General features: G+C 40.1%; 1 protein-coding gene across 1 annotated transcript in view; it reads left to right on the top strand.

The window, feature by feature from the left end:
• The first annotated feature begins 824 nt into the window (after positions 1 to 824).
• Positions 825 to 22,854, top strand: part of KDR (kinase insert domain receptor) — a 42,829-nt gene continuing 20,799 nt past the window's right edge. Inside the window, exons 1-15 of the mRNA XM_054582194.1 lie at positions 825 to 1,171; positions 4,783 to 4,876; positions 6,838 to 7,034; positions 9,978 to 10,108; positions 10,353 to 10,521; positions 11,121 to 11,260; positions 12,152 to 12,335; positions 13,747 to 13,861; positions 13,947 to 14,110; positions 15,988 to 16,144; positions 17,202 to 17,325; positions 17,832 to 17,940; positions 18,612 to 18,932; positions 20,881 to 21,027; positions 21,365 to 21,496. Coding sequence (XP_054438169.1) covers positions 1,105 to 1,171; positions 4,783 to 4,876; positions 6,838 to 7,034; positions 9,978 to 10,108; positions 10,353 to 10,521; positions 11,121 to 11,260; positions 12,152 to 12,335; positions 13,747 to 13,861; positions 13,947 to 14,110; positions 15,988 to 16,144; positions 17,202 to 17,325; positions 17,832 to 17,940; positions 18,612 to 18,932; positions 20,881 to 21,027; positions 21,365 to 21,496 — 2,251 coding nt within the window. The 5' untranslated portion in view covers positions 825 to 1,104. The remainder of the gene's footprint in view (positions 1,172 to 4,782; positions 4,877 to 6,837; positions 7,035 to 9,977; positions 10,109 to 10,352; positions 10,522 to 11,120; positions 11,261 to 12,151; positions 12,336 to 13,746; positions 13,862 to 13,946; positions 14,111 to 15,987; positions 16,145 to 17,201; positions 17,326 to 17,831; positions 17,941 to 18,611; positions 18,933 to 20,880; positions 21,028 to 21,364; positions 21,497 to 22,854) is intronic.

Genomic DNA, 22,854 nt, shown 5'->3' with positions numbered 1-22,854 from the left:
CGGTAGACAAATATCCTTTTTCAAGAAGAGCTCCACTGGCGGGTCGGGTGGCCCTCTCGCCCGCCGCGGCAGCGCCGGGTCTCTGGAGGCGTGAGCTACGTTTTTGGCGAGCGCTGGGTTGGGGGTAAGGGGCTCAAAATTAAATGCCTTTAGCGGCTAGACAGATAACTTAAAAACACTTGAAGCCGCCACGTGGAAGAGAAAACAGCAGGAACTTCGGAGAACTGGGCAAGTGCATATTGTGACTAAAATAAAGGCATTTAGATTCAGATTTTTAAACTACACCCGCACTACTGGAGTCACGGCCAGTGTGCGACCCTCCGTTTCCTTCCGCATCGTATCTGCTTTTCCCTAGTTGCTTCAACCTGCTGCCAATCCTCAACCTGTCCCCCAGCCACTTGAGGCTCACGAAGCGCCTAAGACCGTCCCAAAAGTTGGCGCGCGTCCTGAGGGTGCAGTGTCCTTCATTGAGTTCCCAATACTGCTCCCCAATATTTCGGTGATACAGCAACCAACTGTACCTTGGAGTGGCTCAAAAACTGTTAAGGGCTACATTTTATTTTTGCCAGAAACACTGTCGTTGCGCCCCAGATGTTCTCCCTCGGTTACCCGGGGCCAGGTGCGGTTCCGGGCCCATTGGGGAGACACGGAGATGTAACGGGTGTTGGGAGCCCAGGATCCAGGCCCGGTACCCGGCTAGAGGCGGGGCGGTCAGCAGGGTGGGGGGGAGCCCCGCCCCTCGTCCTGTCCCACGTTGCCCCGCCCCCGGGCTCTAGAGTTTCGGCCCTGGCTCTCACCCAGCACTGAGTCCTGGGACCTCGGGAGAGCAGGCGGTGCGTAGTTTTGTTTCCTCTGCCTGCGCGGGGCATCACTCGCACGCTACAAAAAAAGTCCAGAGCTGCCCTGCAGCTGGGATATCCCCTCCTACCGGCACCCGCAGACGCTGCTGCAGCCGCGGCCGGAGCGGAGACACCCTAGCCCTACGCGCCCCGGAGTCCTGCACTGCGGTGCGCGTTCCACCTCCACGCCTTCTCTGCGGGGCGGGCCCGGGGAGAAAGAATCAGTGCCCAACTTCTGGGCACTGCGCCCAGCGCGAGGTGCAGGATGGAGAGCAAGACGCTGCTGGCCATCGCTCTGTGGCTCTGCGTGGAGACCCGGGCTGCCTCTATGGGTAAGGAGCCCGCTGCCTAGAAAGAAGGCAGAGAGGTCGGGTGCGGGCGGAGAGCTGTGGATTCGGAGAGAACCTGGAGGCCGAATCTACCTCGAATCCGAGAGCCGGCGAGTTGAAAGTGACCTGACACTTTCGTGTTCTTTCCTTTGCCGGTGAGGAAACAGTCTCAGCGACTGGCCCGAGATTACCTAGAGAGTTAATGGTCCCCTGAGCCTGGTTCCTTTTCCACTATTCTGGTCTCGGACCGGAGCCTCTGCTGGAGCGTGTCCGGCGGACCCGGCGCACCCTCCAGGCTCTCGGGAGGGGATATGGGAAGGCGCCCCAGGCTGGCAGGCAGGAGGTGCTCCAGCGGGCGCGAACGGGCGGTGAAACGTCGCCCTGCGGCTCGCACCGTCCTCGCCCCGACGCAGAGAAGGAAGCGTTGCAGAGAACGCCGGCCAGTTCGCCAGGATCGCACCTTGCACTTACCTCTGCCTCGGTAGGAGGCGAGCGATGACCCGGGTCTGCTCTTCCCTTTTGGCTCGAACTCACATACGCACCCGCTGTATGAGATGGGGTTCAGGGGGAGAACAACTTTTTTCCCCTTCTTGGTGCAGGACGCAACTTTCCTCGCAGAGAGAAGGGGAAATTGGGGCTTCGAGCCGGGACTTTGACAGCTTCCCAAAGTGTTTTCAAGTAACAGTCACCTAGTAAAAACCAGTTTCACATCTTTCAAAGCGCTTTGGTCCTTGCAGTAAACGCATGGTCAGAAAACTTACTCTGGGGGACTTAGTACGTAGATTTAGCCCCTCTCGGACTCTCCTTGTCACCGAATAGTTATCTCCTTCAAGATTAGGAACACGTATGCTTTTGATGCCATACGTTGTCTTTTCGTTTTTCTCTTTTTTTCTGTCCTCCCTCCACTCTCTGCCCCTACGTGTTTTCCGTAGCCACAGTTTGCTGATTTCTAGGTTTGCACTCTTTAGAGGGGGAGTAAGGAGAGAGGGTGGAGAAAGGGGGAAAAAGTCAAATAATTCAGGAAATCCCTTATATCAAAGGGAAAGAATCAGGTCTATAAGAAAGACACATATGAAGTAACACGATTGTCTGTCTCTAGTTATTGAATTTTCTTAATTATTTGGTTCACCAGGGCCGTCTCCGCCATGGACACTCATTTGTCCCTGACAAGCCCTCTCTCTTTCCCCTTTATGGGAAGAGAATGAAGGTCTGGAACATGTGGTTCTGTATCCCACAAAGAAGTGAGTTGCGTTTAAGCCTGGGGTGTTTCCTAGCCCAGCAGTGGTAAACTAATCGGGTTGCCCTGAACATAATGATGAGGTTGCCCTTTTGGAGTGTGTGACTTGCTTAATTGGATTGGACTATAATTGGTGCCATCAAATTCTAGAGACAGAGGCACTGTTGTTTTTCCTTCCTGTCTTTGGAAGGGTAACAGTGCACAAATTAATTAATTTTGGTTATGGGATTTGAACATAGAAGGGCTTTTTATTGAGCAGTAGCATATGTACTTCTTACAATTATTTCTTTAGAACTTCTGAAGAGTAGAACTCAAACTTGCCAATGAAAGTGAATGAAGCTTAATGGAGCAAAAAAAAAAAAAAAAGTGTTGGCTACATATGCAAGTTGAAAGTTACCATTGTTGATAGCCTTGTTGCATATTTTTTTGTGTTGATGTGGCCTTAGAATAGTATGGTGTTGTTTTGGCTTCCCATGAAAAATACCTTAAAATCTTTTTTAACATAGGAAAGTACATCTGGAGTGTGAGATAATTTGTTGCAATAATTTATGAAGATCTTCAAGAATCTCTTATTTTGGTGGTAAGGTGGGCAGAGCTTAGTCTTTACTACCATTTTTTATTTTTCACATGAATGTGCCCAAACAGTGGGTTCTTTCTCATTTGGATCATTGTCCAAATTATATTCGGTTACTGTTTTCAACGTATTTCTCAACCTAGTGTTTTTCAGTCAACTTTTATGTCTGTGTTTATCCAAATGAATTGTTTTTATTTTCCTTTTCTTAGACAAAGTGAGACTCCATTATTGGAAGGTTTTTCTTTTGCTTGTAAACATTTTGCTTTATTGTTTGTCTACTTTGGGGGTAATTATTTCCCCATATTGGAAAGTGCTGCGCTAATTAAATAAATATGACCATCCAAGACCCATAGTTGTCCAAGAGTGGCCCATAGACCGTGTATGACCAAGTCACATGAAATGCTTGTTAAAATGAAGATCTGTAGGCCCAGGGACATTTTGACACGTCCTAATTTCTAGGGAACATTGCCTGAAATCAGTGCCAGTGCCACTTAGGTTCCGAGATTTGTTGATATAAGTTAATTTCCAGGTTTTAAAAGATTTTTATTACAAATTTTTACTATGTTATTTATCAACAAATATACAGTTATGTCAGTAACCTATTGTCCACATCTGGGTGAGTATGTGAGAACACAGGTGATCAGTTGCTCATTTTGTCTGCAGATTGTTTTCAGTGGGATCCATAGATTCAATGCATTGGATATTTGCACTGAATATTTGCTCATACTCTGTTTACTCATACTCTCTCATGTTTGTAAATGCCCTCTTATTTGCCCAACAAGGTCAATGCCAGTTTAGGCCTAGGGAGTCATTTGTACTTAGTTGATGTAAGTTAATAATCATACTAAGCTTGGGTGCTTACCAAGCATTAATCTCTTTTTAAGGTGGTATTTTGAAGATCTGGATATCAGTTAAGACTATAGCATCAGGAACAGTTTTTCTTTCTCTGATGCTTTTTCAACACCTAGTAGCCAGTTGCACTTAGTTGACAGAGAACTCGGTTTTCTTGCTGTGGAGTAACCTGACCTTGGTGAGGAATCTGTCCCATGTTATTTTTAGATAAAATCAGATTTCTTGTGTTCCAAGCTTGGTATCAGGAGAAACTCAGAGCTTTGATTATTAAGTTGGGATTCCTCAACTGTAATTTATTAGCATTATACTTCTTCTAGAACCATTCTCTGAGGAAAGGTATATTAATAGGCATGTTATATGACATTGGAAAATGTTTTCTTTTATTCAGTTCCTCTCAACTAGGTTTAATGTAGTCTTTCAACCTTGGCAGTTCAGTTACCAGAGGAAATCCACTAGAAAACTGATAAAGGAAAATGAGACAAGGTCATGGATACTGCTACCCCCTTCAGGGCACATGTGAACTACATAGAAATCTCTCTGAGTAATATTCATTAATCAGCAGTTTAGTCGAATGTGTGCATCCTATGTTTTATAAGAAATGTCAGTGGGTCTTTTCCCAAGGGAGTGAGATCATCAGATGAAGGTTCATTTAATTTCAATGTCCCATATCCTTTTGTAAGACCTTGAAGTTGGCAATGCAGGAAAACAGGAACTCCACCCTAGCTCCATGAATTGCAGAACTGTTGTGTTGGTTTATGACCATCTGCCCATTCTTCCTGTTATGACACAGCTTGTGAACTTTTACTGGGAATGGTGAAAAGTAAATTCACAGATTATACAATGAATTGCTGAAAAGGTCTTTTAAATTTATGGAGTGTGCATTGTTTATGGAAGGTGTTTCCTATTGGGTCTGACTCAGTGGCAACTATCATTTATTTAATTTGTTTCTAGGTTTGCCTAGTGTTTTTCTTGGTCCATCTAGGCTCCTCATACAAAAAGACATCGTTACAATTGCGGCTAATAGAACTCTTGAAATTACTTGCAGGTAAGGATTGATTTTAGCTATGTATTTCCTGTGTTAGGTAACTTGTTATTGAGTGAAAAATAATTTCCATACAGTATAATTATAATAGATTTATATTAATCGTTTTTAAGTAGCTGGATTTTTAAGAAATGATGTAATAATGAAAAAACAAGAAATATCTTCTCCCAAAAATTCTGCACGATTTTGCTGGCATTTTTTTCTAGTGCCCTTTGCCCCCCCCGCCCCCCCGCACACACACCAGTGACCAGTATAGCACCTGGCATATAGTATATAGCAGACACTCAATAAATATTGAATGAATAAATAAAATTGAGTACATGACCTTAAGGGATAGAATTGAAGTTTTGGGCCATATTTTATAATAATCAGGGTGGCTCCTGGGCATCTGTTTAGCTCTTTTCAAGAACTTCATGTCATGATAAAATTCTGACTGTAGTAGCAATTTAATATTCAGCTCTTAATATTACTGAGTGCCTGTTCTACACAGGTAATGACTCCATAATATGGCTTGATATTCTGGAATGCCTCTCTTCTAACGTGCTAGCAAGAAGCCATGTTATTATTGATTTTTGCTAAGTAGGGAAACAGGCCTTTATGACAAGAAGAAGTGGACTTTAATTTTGCCTTTCAGCTCCTACCTCAGGAAGAAAAGTAGAAGACTTTGGGGTTTAATGTAGCGATCATTCAGAATCTTGTTAGGACCAGTGTGCTTTGGCAGAATGATGGGTAGACGCAATGTTGCTCTCTGAGAAGAGTGCTGGAGGTTCACCAAGACCCTTGGGTAGCTTATTGCCATTGTTTACAATTTTTGAATATCAAGAGTTCAACACAATAGCACAGATCTATTTTAGAGTGCAGAGGGTAAAGGATACCCTAGTCTGTTATCAAGTGTAGGTCACTGATACTCAGCCCTTGGGGGAAAAAAGCACACTAACAGGTGCTGTTTCTCTAGCTTTGCTATTTCAAGACACATTTCTCAGTAGATTTTCCTTTTATCCTCAACAACAAAGAATAGTTAAAGTCCTCAGAGATTTCATACACCCTTTTAAAACTCTGAATAAATATTTCTTATGTTCTGAAAAAGCTATGAAGTTCCATGAATGTAGCTGCAACTTCATGAAAATTTCAAGTTCTTTGAAAGAAGGGTCAATGACCTTACCTACTTCTTGACATTGACTGTCTCCCTTGGGACTTTGTAGAGAAATGCTATGATAAAAGTAATCTATGTTTGATGCACTTCTTACAAGGTCCCATGCGGCTCTTAGAGAGTTGCAGCCCCTTCCTTCCTTCTTCACCTTGCTTCTCACTCTCCTGCTTGTTCGCTCTTATCTGTCCACTCTGGCTTCATTGCCATTTCCTTAATACTCCAGATATGTACCCACCCCAAAGTCTTAACATTTGTGTTCCTTCTGCCTGGAATACTGTTCCTTCCAATAATCATATAGCTCACTTCATCGAGTCCCCTCTCTGCAGAATTCTTCACTCTTTTCTTTGCATTATCTGTATTTTGTCCATAGTACTTATCACCACTGTTTAGAGAATACGTAATAATTACTTTTTAAAAATGTCTGCTTTATTGCAGTTTATTTATTTTTTTAATTGCCTGTCCCTTCCAGCTACACTGAGATTTATAAAGGCATTGATTTTTGTCTGATTTGCTTATTGCTGTATCTCCAGTCTTTGATAATGTTGGGCACAGAGCACATACTTAATAAATATTTGTTGAATAAATGAATGAGGTAATTAATAAAAAAACACAGGAATCCCTATGAGTGATTTCTGAAGCTGAGTATATGGATTTTTGTTATTTGTTGATATAAGCTCTCGTTGGTAGAAGTCTGTGTGACTCTGAGTATACATAAGTTTAAGAACAGAACCTTCTGTGTTGTTGTTGTTGTTTTAAGAAACAGCCTCATATTGTGGCATTTCACATTAATACTTTCCTGGAATTAATTTTTCAGGGGAGAGAGGGACTTGGCCTGGGTCTGGCCCAACAATCAGAGTAGCTCTGAGAAAAGAGTGGAGGTGACCAACTGCAGTGACAGCTTATTCTGTAAGACACTGACAATTCCGAAAGTGATTGGAAATGATACTGGAGCCTACAAGTGCTTCTACCAGGACACTGACTTGGCCTCGGTTGTTTATGTCTACGTTCAAGGTAAGTGGTTAAAAGGAATTCATTTCCTACATTGATTTACCAGTTATAAAACACAATAGGCACAAAGGAGAATCGGATTACAAAAAAAGGCTCGTCCTAAAGGCTCTTAACCAACAGGAATATACAGAAATCTTCTCTCCCAAGGCTTCCTCTGAGAATAAGACTTATTGATTTGTTCTGGAGCTTGGGCTCTGTTACATCTCTTTTGCCCTTGCCCAATTAGTTTTGTTCTGGTCTTTGTTTCTAAGAGAAATCTGTGTTCACAATTGGCTATGGGGATTTATAAAAAGTCTTCTGATGTTTGAGAAAAAGAAAACCCCAGAAACACTTAAAAAGGAAGGTTCAGAGTGAATTATGGAGAGGTTTCTGTTGAGAGAGAGGTTATCTGCAGCGGTGAGAGATTTTCCCAAGAATGCAGAGGGAAACAGCTAAGGACTCTGGACCTTTTTTTGTTCATAGGAACTTTTCTTTTCCCTCTTATACTTTGTAATAAACAATTCCATAATCTGGAGCAAATGAGCATGCTGCCTCAAAGGGCCTTCGAGGACAGTGTTTCTTTCCTTTGTTTGTGTGGTCTGAGATATTGGATGATATGCCCCATCTTTCCAGAGTTGACAATTGAGATTAACACCATGGAGGCCAACTTAGCATCCATGTAGGATAAAAACACAGTGTTACATGTGTTCAGTATTTGTAATGTGAATTATTCTTGCTTTTGGTTTCAAAGCTCTTCTACTACCCGAGTGTCCCTATGAAAACCTGACTTAAATAATGAGTACCTATCATATAATTTAGAGGAATCTAAGTGTTGTGTATAGTATTGTGCTTGGATGTTCTAAGTATTTTTTTCAATGAAGATAAGCTTTTTAGAAATATTCTTTGTGCATGTATATATTTCTTTAAATCTCTGAGGATTTGAGGTAGGTGAAGAGGGCTTCGACTTTTTTTCAGAAGCATCTTTTATAGAATAAGAATTTCATCAGCTTTGGAAAACACACTTGCATATTTTCACTTTTCAAGAACACAGTATAGTCAGAGCAATGGAAAAGTGGAAACCACATCAAAATAATGTATGTCATTCCCGGATTGTAAAATATTTGAGAACTAATTTTGCTCTGGGTAAGCACAATCCAAGGCAGAATTCTGTGCCCTCCTCCTCTTCTCTACAGAATTTGAAAGAGACAAGTCTCAAATCTTCGAGAATTTCTGGCTCCTTTTGATCTGGCAGTCTTGGGAGACCAGGCTTTCTCAGAAGATTGCAAGGATTTCCTGCTTTCAGCCTCTCTGGAAATAGACTACGAGATGAACGTCTCCCATAATATCTCCCTATTTCCTTCTCCCTGGAGTCAGGAAACCTGGAGACATGTGAAAATTCATTTCATGAGTTTCAGTAAATATTTTATTTTGAGAGGATGGGTGGTTGTTTGGGTTTCTTTTGTTTATTTCCTCTTCATGGAATACTGAAATAGAATTGATTTACTGAATAGCTTTAGTCTTATGTCAAGGGGTTAATTTAGTTTCCAAATGCTTCTGTAAAGCAAGCGAAAGACTCACTCTGCAAGTATGCTATGTGATATTTCTTAGCATATAGATAAAAGAGAGATAATATGAAGAAGTAGCAAGCTCTAGCTCTGTTTATTTGTACACTGCCCATCTTTGGTATACCATCAAATTCTGCTTCCTGTCTAAAAGGGGAGCTATTTAAGATTTTGGTCATGAAGCTTAACAATGGGAAAGAAAACATTTAAGTATTCCCTATGGACAGCTCTTTAATGTCCCCTCTGGTCCCCACCTTACTTCCCTAGTTTTCTGACCCCACTGCTTCCAGCAATGGATGGAGCCAGGAAGTGGGTCCTGGCCTCACAAGATAATGGCTGTGGCACGTGGTGGGCTGCATTGACTGCCTTTCTGTGCTTTCCAGCTGGAAAGGAAATCAAACTTCTGCTATTGCAGAGAATTAGTTGCTTTGTCCCCTTTGGTTTAATTAACTCTTCCTTCACTTGGACCAGCCATCTCAAAGAGTGCTGAAAATGCTAAGTCAGGTGTGTTGGGCATAGCAGCTTGGACTATTATCCCCTGAGGTTTGAAGCAGGACTTCACACCATGTCAACTCTGTCTCCGGGGAATGGAAGACTATCCCAGGCGTGTATTAACACTGTATGAACAACGTTTGAACGACATTAAAATCTCTTTTGTTTTTTTCTCACTCTTTGCCTTGGTGGTTTTTCAAGTTTTTGTCACTGAAGATGTTAATGACTGCTGAATCTTAAACTAAATGCAATAACTAATAAACATTATTTTGTAAAGAATCTCACATGTAGTCTTCACAATTTTAAAATACCCACATACAATGGTTCAAAAATTGTTAGTTATTTCTTGTTTATTTTAAAGGTCTTTTGGGATCCATTAATTTATTTTCATGGCATTCACATGATTTGCCCAAAGAAAGAAAGCATGAATTTTTTTAATATCAGTAAAACTTAGTAGATAAAGTATAAATATTTAACTTTGAATTTACTTTATAATTTATGTATGAAAAATGTAGTACATATAAAAATGTATATGTATATGTGAAAAGTGAAGAAGTAGCCACCTTTATTTTGAAAAGATTGTAACGATCGACCTTTTTATATGTAGAACCTACAAAATACACTGCACTGATGGATGCTCCTAGTGAAAGGAGTCAGTTCCATCCTGGGAGGTTTTCTTTCCAGATGCTTCACGCACACACAGACACCCCTCCTGCAGGACAGCAGGACATCCTTGGAGCCCGATATCTACCAGCAGGTTGACGTGTGGATGCCTTTGCCTAGCGTGAAATGTCGTTCCTAATCATTCGCTTCTCGGGTCAGAGTTTATGAACCTGAAAGATAACCATTAACTAAATGGAATTAAATTTCCTAGCAAATGCCATTAACTAAATGGAATTAAATTTTCTTTTAGATTACAGATCTCCATTTATTGCTTCTGTTAGTGACCAACATGGGGTTGTATACATTATGGAGAACAAAAACAAAACTGTGGTGATTCCATGTCGTGGGTCCATTTCAAACCTCAATGTGTCACTTTGTGCAGTAAGTTACTTCTTCAGTCATCTCTTATGTTTTCATAATTTTAAGCTAATATTAAGATGAGTAGCTTGTTTACCATATAACATCAAAAATGAGATTGAAAGATACTTTAGTAAGGATTGAGATGACAATAAATGAAACTAATTTGTATTCATAAAAAATGTCCATTTTTTTAAGTGATCATTTTACATGGTTTCTCTTTTAGATAGCACTTGATTAAATACCTGATGTTTCTTCTTCTCCCCAGAGATATCCAGAAAAGAGGTTTGTTCCTGATGGTAAGAGAATATTCTGGGACAGCCAGAAAGGCTTTACTATTCCCAGCTACATGATCAGCTATGCCGGCATGGTCTTCTGTGAAGCAAAAATTAATGACGAAAGTTACCAGTCTATTATGTACATAGTTGTGGTTGTAGGTAAGAGGACAGTTCCTTTCTAATTCATTATTATCACACAGAAAAGATTCGTTTCCTATATTAAGATCCTGGAGATTAATGTATAGGGTGAAGGACAAGGGATTTGAAAAATATATTAATTCATGACATGATGTTGGGCAACTCGTGATACTTACTTTTTTAAAAAAAATAAAATAAACCTATATGCAATCAAGGTTTTCTCTTCTCTTGCCAAGACCAAGGATGAAAAAGAATACTTTTAACTGAGGCATACTTTAGGGAAAATTTAATGTTCAGAGTATTGCTTGGCATCGATTATTTTAATTATACCTGTTTTATGGAAAGTTCAGCAGTTTATGAAAGCTGGCTCCATTGGCTATTGACTACTCAAATTTTACTACTTTTCTATCCACTGGGTGACAACATCTTTGAGATCCCTGCCTGTCTGCTTTGTAATGATCAATAGGCCATTTTTCTGGGAGTTCCCAAGAACTGGTGAAACCCTCAGGGAGAGAAGATGTGACACATTTTAAAGTTGCAACATTTTTTGGAAAAATTTGTGCCAAGTCATAGATTTGTTTTCCTTCTCACTTTCTGTTTTTTCAACTTATTTGCTCCAGGGTCCAAGATATATGATGTGGTTCTGAGTCCCTCTCACAGAATCAAGCTGTCTGTTGGAGAAAAGCTTGTTTTAAATTGTACAGCAAGGACTGAACTAAATGTGGGGATTGACTTCAACTGGACCTACCCTTCTTTGAAGGTAACACTAACAACTGAAAGCCAGATCTCCAAACACTTTAATAATCAGCCCCAATAGAGTTTTCTTGAGAAAGATAGGGATCTCTCTAGCCAGATAAAATGTAAGTGCTTTAACATACACACACAGGCACATGCACACGCACATGCACACACACATTTTAAAATAATTACAAAATAGATGGCATTAATGGAAAAGAAGATGCAGCCTTGGCTGGTGTGACTTAGTGGATTGAGCACCAGACTGGGAAGCAAAGGGTTGCTAGTTCGATTCCCAGTCAGGACACATGCCTGGGTTGCAGACCAGGTCCCTGGTGAGGGGGTATGCAGAAGGCAACTACACATTGATGTTACTCTCCTCTTTCTCCCTCCCTTCCCCTCTTTCTATAAATAAATAAATAAATAAATAAATAAATATGGTTGTTTTTTTTTTAAGAAAAAGAAAAAAAGATGCAGTGCTAAGAACTCTGTCCCACTCTGCTATAGTCAGGTTGTGTGAAGATTAGTTTTCTCCAGGCGATTATATCTTTCCAGTTTGCATTCTCTCTCTGTTCTACGAAGTCCTTGATCTATTTTCCCTTTAAGGGAATTTCTCTCCAAGAAGTAGCAGGAGACACACTTCTCCTTAAACAATGGTCCTATTTGCCTGTGTTTCTGCAGCTCATATCCATCTCATTCCCACTGTCTGAGGTTTTAAAAATCCTAACTCACTTGGTTCTATTTATTTCTCCTGAAACCAAATGTATTTGTCATCTACTTATGTTGAAAGCTCTGAAGTCTCTATTATTAGCATTAAATGTTGTTCACCAAATGCCAAGACTTGATGCTCTGGGTATCTAGAGGCTACTGGGCAATGTTATGCTGAACTTTGAAAGTTCCGTAAACTGTTTTTCAGCATCAGCATCAGCATACGAAACTTGTAAACCGGGACCTAAAAACTCAGTCTGGGAGTGATGTGAAGAAATTTTTGAGCACCCTGACTATAGATGGTGTAACCCGGAGTGACCAAGGACCATACACCTGTGAGGCTTCCAGTGGGCTGATGGCCAAGAAGAACGACACATTTGTTGTGGTCTATGGTAAGCTAAGCTCTCCTTTGGGATTATGCTATACTTTGGAAAATGAGGTGATTTAAATAAATTCAGGTCAGCTAGTGATTTCTATTTTGCTTATTCAGAAAGTAATTTTGAACTCTTGTTAGGTAGACCACATAACCTAGAGGTCAAGTGCGTAGCTTGGGTTCAAGTTCCAACTGTAATGATGAGATGAACCAATATATCACTGATGCTCACTAAACACTACTTGTAGTTGTTGCTGTTGTTTTTGCTATAATGAGCAGAGTGTTACTAGATAGTTTCTATATTTTCATTTTACTGCAAGGCAGAGGATCCTACTTGAGTAAGCATGGGCTTTGCAGTTGGAAAAACCTAGATTGAATTACTTTCTGTGGGGCTTTCAACAAATAGCTTAAGTTCTCATTACTCATTTATTTTCTTTCACTCACATACATGTCTCAGTTTAGATAATCTATGTGCGACCCAATTTACGAGCTTTGGTAGTGATTTTGGGTTTTATAACATGGAAATTCATTGAAGGGTTTTAAGCAAAGACAGAAACATGTTCTGGATTATTTTTTGATAGGATTACTGTTTTCTTTTTTTTATGTGGTACACTTTAGGGAAGTAAGGGCAGAAGTAGGGAGACCAGTTAGTAGACTAATTACAATAATCCAGATGACAGATGGTAGGTGGCTTGGACAAAAGTGGTAGAGGTAGAAGTGGTGAGAAGTGATCTGATTTTGGATACATTTTAGAAGTTAGAGCCAATAGAATCTGCCTATTAATTTGTTGGCTATGGAGTGTAAGAGAAAAAGAATGGAAGATCACCTTTGGATTTTTATCATGAGCAACTGAATGAATGGTGATTTTACTTACTGAGATGTGGAAGATTGAGAGAGGAGTAATATTAGGGGGAACAGGGTTGGGTGTGTTTGTTTGAAGGTGCCCATTAAACATCCCAAGGGAGTTATGTAATCTCTAAACCTGGAACCCAGGAAAGTCATGGCAGGAGACCTCAATTTAGGAGTATGTACCTGAGGCTAGAGGAAGGTGTAGATAAAGAGAAGAGGTCTGAGTACTGAGCCCCAGGGTGTATGGAGGGCTATGTATAGAGTGTCATGAAGGCAGTGGAGAAGGAGTACCCAAGTGTGTTAGGGGGACTTAGAGAAAGCTTCACAGAGGAAAAACTGCTTGAGTTGAGACTTGAGCAATTGGTAGGCTTGCGGAGTACACTTGGGGAGAGAGAAAGAAAACCCAAAGCCTGGCTGTGTGGGATAAGCTGGAATGTGACCGAGAGCAAGATAGTATGAGGAATCTCTGAATTCAGAACCCCAAGGCCTTTGACTCTTCACTTGAAATGAAATAATAAGCCAAATGACCACCTATAATAAGCTGCCATTTTTTGAGAATAACTGTTTTTATTTTCTTTCAGAAAAACCTTTCGTCGCTTTTGATAGTGGCATGGAATCTTTGGTGGAAGCCACTGTGGGAGACTATGTCAAAATCCCTGTGAAGTGCCTTGGTTACCCTGATCCAGATATAAAATGGTAACTCTTGGAAATAAATGCAAAGCATTGTTCTACATGAAAGCAAATCTTTAGATTGTATAATTCCTGGGTTTTTTCCCCATAGGTATAAAAATGGAAGACCCATTGAGTCTAATCACACTGTTAAAGTGGGGCATGAACTGACTATTATGGAAGTGAGTGAAAAGGATACAGGAAATTACACTGTCATTCTTACCAATCCTACTTCAAAGGAGAAACAGAGCCACGTGGTATCTCTGATTGTGAATGGTGAGTCTGTAAGTTTTCCTTCTCTGCCCAGCGTTTATTATAAAGAGTATGACGATGTTTTCCTGAATAGCTAGGCCACCATTCCTCTGTTGCCTGCTGCTTCACACACTTTAGGAGTGCGTTTATACACAGGAGGTTCCTGTGCATAAAAATGCTGCAGTAGAGTTGAAACGAGGTGTAGGAGAGTGTGTTCTGGACATGCTTGCTTAAGAGGCCATGCAAAATGAATTGTTTGGTGGTCAAATGCAAGATTAAAGTAGAAGGTACCCTGGATGGCTAAATGCTGAAAATGCCTGAGGGGACAGTTGACAAGCTTAAAGCAGCACCACCTTTGTGCCTGTCTCAGGGACTCGCACCCCTGCCATTGCAAATGGGTATGACTCTTGAATTTTTGTGGGAGGCTTCCAGTTTGATTTTGGAGTTGATGTATTAGAGATGCCAAGGTGTGTCCACACGGTTACCTGGTTGGAAGCTTTTCCTTTTCTTTTTTTTTAAAAAAAGGAGGCTATGGTCTGTCTCTAAAGCTATAAAAGGAAGGCACAAAGTTTTGTTTTTAATGATTACTTGAACTTTGTTTTCCCAAACTTCATGAAAGATGTTAATAAGTTCTCCAGCGGGGGGAAAATGAGTTCCATGGTCAAGTGTGGCAAATGCTAAGTTGATGTAAAACAGGTGTCTTTATTGCATGACTTCTCAGAACCTTCAATAAGCAAATGTATATTGCCATTCTCCAAGGGGAGAGACATCGTCTTCGATAACAAACTTTTGATCAAAGTATCCCTCCTGCAGTAAATTCACTAATGTCTTGTTCTAAACATGTTTGGGAAATGATTCTTCATTGTAATTCTTTGTTCTCCCTGTTGGCATGCATATTCAAACTTCAGGATCTTCTCCTGTGACATTTAGGTGCTTCCCTGTATATCTTGCCACCTCCTTGTGTGTCTCTTGAGGTTGGCTTTATTTCTTAAGCCACCATTAAAGAGCTTCAGGGAGTATTTTAAAGGTAACAGCTTTCAGAAATGTCCCTTAGAAGCCACCTGGGAGTAGGGGACTGAGGAGGGAAGTTGATAAGTAAGGTGAGGAAAAGGAAATGAACAACAACAAAAAGATGTAAAAATGAACAGTGAACAATCCTATCTCATTAATTCATGAAGTCACTGGACACTTGACTTGCCCTAGTACCTACCCTGCTATATAAAATCAACATAAAAAAAAAAAAGTCAAGTTTTGAAAGTATAATGTAAGGCTTTAAGTTGAAAGTGATGAGAAAACAGTTTCACATTAATGACTCTGGAGCCCAAAAAATAAAGAAAAAAGGGACAAAACAAAGGAGGAAGGGAAAGAAGGAAAGGGAGACAGAGTAGAAAAAGAGGTGAGTGACTTTGGGCAAATTATTTCTCTTTTTCTATGTTTTATTTTTCTCCTGTAAAGTGGAGAATAATAACAGTGGTTGTGTGGATTAAATGAATTAATCAATGTAAAACACTAAGAACAATGCTTATTGTATAAGAAATGTATTCATTGTGTTATTCACAACTATTGCCTTTCTTTTTGTCCTGATTGGTGAGATTGAAAGGACAAGGAGAACTATCCTTATAATGTTCTTATAAAGAGAGAAAAACTGAGATACAAGGTGGTAAGATTTTCAGCCATTCAGTTTATTGGATTATCATTATTATTAGTGGCGGCAGTGGTGGTGGTAGTAGTAATATCACTAAAAGTCAGGTCTCCTGTTTCCAAGTCTAGATGTACTTTGAAAAACCAAATGGAGGCAAAACTACCTGCTTAGAAAAATGTGGGCTTTAGTTGCTGAAAACTTCTACTTTCCATTCCGCAAAGCTGATTGACAATTCAAAAGTTGTTTTTCCCATCTCCAGTCCCACCCCAGATCGGTGAGAAATCTTTGATCTCTCCTGTGGACTCCTACAAGTATGGCACCACCCAAACATTGACATGCACCGTGTATGCAGTTCCTCCCCCGAGTTTCATCCTCTGGTATTGGCAATTGGAGGAAGAGTGCACCTACAACCCCACGTGAGTATGGCCACACCCTCTTTTTGTCTTGCCATCTTGCATTTCTTGTAGTCAAGCTCTGCATGACTCCATTCTAAGCTAAGAAGGCTGTCTAATAAGAAAGTTATCCCTCAGGTGGTGCTCTTAATCTCTTTCCATCTTTCTCTGTCTTATGTTTTAGATGTCTTTCCTTGGGGTATCCTGCTCTGAGTTTAGCTAGCTCTCTCGTCAAAGGTTAGCCCTGTTGTACACCTCTCCAAATGCAGGCTATTGGCTCACATTGCTAATTGCTTTTCTTTGGGTTTTCTCCTTATACCAATTAACTGGTGAATGCTTTATCTCTCCTTATCTTTGAGAAGGTTCATCTTGAGGAAGTGCTGCTGAATTCAAGGGCGCAATAGACCTAGCTGCAGCCAGCCCTCAGAGGACCAGGCCTAGCTTATCAGGTTCTAACACAAGTACAGACATCCTTAGGGAAAAAAAAAAACCCAACAACAACAAGCCACCTACACCACCCTAAGCAGTTCACTTCCTGTTGTTGTTTTTGAGATGGCCACTACTAGATTCTTCCTCCAATGCTTACTGTTTCCTACACAAAGGCCACAGTCCCATGGAGATTACTCTAAGAAACCCAATGGTTTCTTAGTTTCCTTGCCTTCCTTTGAACTAAATTAACTTGAATTGTCTTGTCGATCCAATTTATGAATGGAGGTTTGTTGCCAGAATAGCTGCTTCCCTCCTGTATCCTGAATGAATCTACCTAGAACTTCTTCCCTCATTGCTAAAGCCTATTTTTAATTGGCACCAAGTCTTGTAATAGTGTAGGATGCATTGAAAGTTTTTTTTTTTTAAGATTTTATTTTTATTTATTTGTAGAGAGAAGGGAAGGGAAGGAAAAAAAGAGGGAGAGGAACATCATTGTGCGAGAGAAACTGTGATCGGTTCCCTCTCACATGCCCCTAACCAGGGACCTGGCCTTCTAAGAACCTGATAACTAAAGTCTGACTCCTCTCCTTACTATAGATGTGAATTAAAGAAAAACTTAATCATCATATGCTCTATTATCTCTTTCTTATAGGCAAGCTATCTTAATGACAAACCCATATACCTGTAAGGAATGGCGAAATGTGGAGGACTTCCAGGGGGGAAATAAAATCGAAGTCAACAAAAATCAATTTGCCCTAATTGAAGGAAAAAACAAAGTGAGTTTGAAGTTCTTTAACATGAAAATCTGTCTCTCTCTTTTATGGAAGGATGGAAGGATGGCATGGAAGCAGGGTATAATAATACGTGAGGAATATTGGAGACTGATAATCAAATAAATCGGATGATAAAATAGTAGCATATTAGTCAGATTGAAAACACCATTGACTTTGAGAAGCACCATTGACTTATTACTAGCTTAGAGTAAGATAAAACACATATGTCATTAAATCTATACATCCGTCGTAAGGTGATTCTGATTTTACAAGTATGAAAATGAGAAAATATGTTATATTAAAACACATGGTTTCCAGAGCCCCTTTTGTGTAACATGTGAGCTAAAATGACATAATTATACTTGCATGAGTTTGAGAGTGGTCAGTTTAGGCATGTGAATGCAGTAGGCGGGTCATAGCCATCGTGGGGATGGCTGAATTTTAGTCTGAATGCATGTGCATAAACACAGCCTCCATTGTTTATGGCCTGGGATTTGTTTTTTTCACAGACTGTAAGTACTCTTGTTATCCAGGCGGCAAATGTGTCAGCTTTGTACAAATGTGAAGCAGTCAATAAAGTTGGGAGAGGAGAGAGGGTTATCTCCTTCCATGTGACCAGTAAGTGCTGTTCTCCAAGGGGTGGGCTGGATCTTTTGCCAAATTGGTGCTATGCTGTCTGATACTCTGTAGCCCTTGCTGTTCCTATGAGTGACATGGCATTTAGGAAGAGGGCTTGGGCTGATAGTTGATGCTTTTGTTTATAAATTGAAACCCCTCAGGTAGCTCCTGGGCTTGTGTGAAGTAGGTACATCCAACTTCACTGGAGAGAGAATGGTTTCACACAGGCTTTTAAATCACAAGTCCTACCTCATATTATTATCAGCGTCTGGCACAGTGCTTGGCTTATTGGGGTTCGGTCAATATTGATAGGCTTGCTGCTGACCTGTTGACAAGGTTGAGTTTTCTGGAGACAATTGAAATGACATAGGAGCAGTGCCCTCCAGATGCTGGTGATTTTGTCTGTTCATCTTAGTTTTGTGTATAAGCTTTAGCTGATATTTGATAAACATTTAAAAAAATTATTTACATTTCCAAATAATATATTTTGGTTAATGACATTTTTGGGGACCTGAATTGTCCAGTTGGGTCATCTCTTTGTATCACTTTGTCTGGGATTGCTAGAGCTTCACTGCCCTTTGTGCTTTATAGCAGTCTGAAGGCAACAGGAAGTCACTAGTGTGCTGCCCAAGATGAATAACTATGTTCTAACCGCGGGTTTTACATTTCAGAGGGTCCTGAAATCATTCTGCAACCTGGCACCCAGCCAACTGAGCAGGAGAGCGTGTCTTTGTGGTGCAGCGCAGACAGAACTACATTTGAGAACCTCACATGGTACAAACTTGGCCCACAGAGTCTGCCCACACCTGTTTGCAAGAACTTGGATGCTCTTTGGAAAATGAATGCCACCATGTTCTCTAATAGCACAAATGACATTTTGATCATGGAGTTCCAGAATGCATCTCTGCAGGATCAAGGAGACTATGTCTGCTTTGCTCAGGACAGGAAGACCAAGAAAAGACATTGCGTGGTCAGGCAGCTCACAATCCTAGGTAGGGAGGCAACTCTGGATGATCGGGAGGCCGTTGGACTGCCTTAAATGTCATGTTTTCAGGGGCTGACTAAAGATTACTTCCCTCTAGGAGCTTATAAAGTCAACTGGTGCAATTTATGATATTCACTGAAAGTTCTGGAGGCAGAAAGAAGCTAATAATTGTGAAGTGATGTAGGGGTGTCCAACCTGCAGCACCCAGGCTGCATTCAGCTCAGGATGGCTGGGAATGTGGCCCAACACAAAATCGTAAATTTACTAAAACATTATGAGATAGTTTTGATTATGTGTCATAATGTATTTAATGTATGGCCCAAGACAACTCTTTTTCTTCCATTGTGGCCCAGAGACGCCAAAAGGTTGGGCACCCCTGGAATAGCTTAGTTCTTTCCAACCCCAGCGGTGGAATAACTCACTAGTATCTGCAAGGAATTACCCTGAGATGATAATTTTTGTGAGTAGATAGCTTTGTGAATTTCCTGTGAAGCCACTGTCTATACCTCATCTAACCCTGGGCCTTGTACACAGTCTGTGCAGCCATGGCTCTGTCTCTAGGGAAAGCAGGCAAACTTAGCGAGTTTTTCTTTGTGCCATCTCCTTTCATTTTTTACTATCCTCAATGTCTCTTCTAAGTTTCTAAGACGGATTTGCCCTGTTTGGTTTTTTTTTGTTTTGTTTTGTTTTGTTTTATTTTTGGAAGGGGAACTTCTCTAAGATAAACTAATCTATACCAAAGTTTTAGAAAAACATCTTTGGAAGCCTTGGCATATTTTACGAGGTATCTTTAGACAGACACTAGGGTGGGTTTTGCTAATGTTAAGACTCAGGTGTAAAAAGAAGAGACATTGTTAGGTGAAATCCCTGGGCCTGTTGAAACCACCGCATACCATGTTTTCTGTTCACCTTGGTGACTGATCTGGTTTTCAACTGCTGGAAGATTTCAGAAAGAGATGGGAAGGAGGCTCCTGGCCTTGCCACACCCAGGAAATATGTATTCATGATGAGCTGGTTTGCTTCCCTAAGGACTCCCAAGTTGTTTCCTAAAAATTCTTCTTAGAAATTGACTAGGATCCAGAACATTTGCTTAAACCCCAATGTAGTTCACTGTTGAGGTAATCTCATTTTGCTAAGTGTTAAAATAGATTATTTCAGCAAGATTCCTTTTGATGTTCAGTCGGTTTGGACAAGATATTCCCATAGCACTTTGATGATTTATAGGAAAAAGGCAAATCTGAAGTTTTGTCATGCATGTAAGCAAATACCCATGGGCTTCCTTTTTTTAAATCTTTGACTTTCTTTAGGGTATTGTTTTTGTTTGTGTTTTAGTGGAAATAGCATTAATCTAGATGTTTAGGTTCACCAGATTCTATTAGTTCACTTGTTCACCTAATTATAGAGTTGGGCAATTTTTGACCCCCTGAACTGTAGTTATTTCATTTGTCAGATAAAGCTAATACTCCTGTCCAACCAATCACAGGACTGGTAGTGAACAACAGAAGTAGTATAAATGAATTTTGTAAAAAGTACCAAAAAAATACAAGGCATTCTTTGTTTGTTGAATTACACTGAAGTTTTGCATTCTCCAAGAGAAACATGACAGAACTCCAGGATGTCACCAGCTAGAACTTTCATGGGAGGGAAGCCATGTCTAATTAGAAGAAAAATCCATAAAGGTGATAACCTTTATTTTGTTATATGATTACCATCTTGAGTCACTGGAAATATGAATGTTCAAGGAGATGCAGTGACCTGTCTGAACTGTCCTGACCTATTGATTTTATTTCACTGTATTCAGTGACTAATAGTTCCATTATCAGCCTCTCTGTATTTTCAGCTTAGTAAATCAACAGTGTGCTATTTACCAAGTTGAAATGGTTTAATAATTTACTGATACTCAAATCATTTTAGAAGTTACACCTAAATGTTGTATTTTCTTTCTGTGTGCCCAGAGCGCATGGCACCCGTGATGACAGTGAACCTGGAGAATCAGACAACAAGTATTGGGGAAACCATCGAAGTTTCGTGCACAGCATCTGGGAATCCACCTCCACAGATTTCCTGGTTTAAAGATAATGAGACACTCGTGGAAGACTCAGGTGAATAGAACATGGCTGTCTCTCTTTGGCTGCAGAATTTTCCTGGAGATGTTGTCTAAAATCCATATTATTTTTTGATTTGTTTGAGATAGAAAAAAATAACAATTTAAGTGTCCATGCTCTGGTTCATTTCAAGGACTTAGAATGAGAGTACTCAGAGTTTTGGTAAATTCTCATGGAAGCCAGGGGTGAGGAGACGGCAGCTGATTCTGCAAGACTCTTTGGAGTTAGATAATAGCCTAAGACAAAGGGTGACATTTATAGTTTAAATATTTTCCCTGAAAAACTCCTTCAGGCCACATCATAAGTAAACATCATCGTTTTCCTTCTCTCATAGGCATTGTACTGAAAGATGGGAACCGGAACCTAACCATCCGCAGGGTGAGGAAGGAGGATGAAGGCCTGTACACCTGCCAGGCATGCAGTGTTCTTGGATGTGCAAAAGTGGAGGCATTTTTCATAGTAGAAGGTCAGTAGGACTTGACAGGTACACCAGATGGCTTTTAAAAATTAGCTCGTATCTTATAGACACTCATATACTTTGCATGGGAAGATTATAGGTGATTTTTAAAATATTCTTTATATTTTGTAAATTTTCTATTATAAATATGTATTATTTTAACCAGATAATATAATTACTGTTATTTTAACTTTGTTTGCATCACATTTCTATCCCTGCAGTTCTCATTGTGGAAAACTTCTTAGCCAGGCAGGCAGAGTTTCTGCCTTTCCCTGATTCTTTCTTTATTTGAATGGTTCAGTGAACTTGTTATATGGAACGATACTTCTATATTTATCTGGAAAATCATTAGAATTACTGACTGGTCATGAAAACCAATGCTATCTATAGTCACAAATGTTCATAGTTTTCATGAGACTAAAGATAATTAAGATTCATTTATGAACAATAGACCATTGCTTCTCTGAAATGAAAAATGGGGGAGGGGTTCTTATCTAAATGTGAAAAGTTACTTGTATGTGTATGCAGGAATAATGGGAAATCTGGCATTTTCTCAGATGGGAAAGGTAATCTGTGACAGAATATTTTATTTTCAGGAGTGTATTCCTGTGTGTGTGTATGTGTTGTTGTTGTTGTTTTTGTTAATAACCCATCTGGGGACAATGACAGTGTATTATGCGGGTGAAGGAATGGTATGCCAAGGGAAGAAAGAAGGGTGGTGACAGATGGCAGAACTGACGGATCTCTGTGAACTTCTAACTTTTCGCTCAAGGTCTAGATTGCAGTCCCTTTAATCTGTCAAATCTCTGTTGCCAAGTATTGCATCTTGATACTTTGACTTGTTTTCAAATCTGGGTAGGCTTATTACGATTTCATAAACTGTCCTTGCAAAAAAAATTTCAAGTGTATGAAATAAATAAAAACTTCAAGTGACATGTTGGTTTTGTCACTTCCACACTACTTCAAGGTTGGGGCAAATCCTAAGAGAGATGTCCTTTTCTCCTCCTCACCTTCATTAACCGCTGCTGGATACCAATAGCTAAGTAGGTAACTTTGGCCCAGGGATTAGGCTTACTTTCACTTGAAGAAAATACTAAGGAAGGAAGAGGTAAATGTTTACTTTCCCTGTGAGGTTCCCAAATGTTATTATGGGAATATTAATACACAAACTTATATAGACAATTGAATCTATGAACTTTTTACCATCTGTAAATTGACTTTTAAATCTCTACATGTAAATAGAGAATTGCTTCACTATGAACACCAGAGAAACAAAATCTACTTCCAAGCTTTGGTGCTTGTCTCTCAACTATTAACTCTTATCTTGCTAACGAATTAATCATTTATCTTTCTGCCTTTTTGAGGCT

This window comes from Pteronotus mesoamericanus, unplaced genomic scaffold (assembly GCF_021234165.1).
Source record: "Pteronotus mesoamericanus isolate MK-2021 breed Mesoamerican mustached bat unplaced genomic scaffold, CSHL_Meso_final contig_68, whole genome shotgun sequence".
Taxonomy (NCBI): domain Eukaryota; kingdom Metazoa; phylum Chordata; class Mammalia; order Chiroptera; family Mormoopidae; genus Pteronotus; species Pteronotus mesoamericanus.
This window is presented reverse-complemented; position numbering and strand designations above follow the sequence as displayed.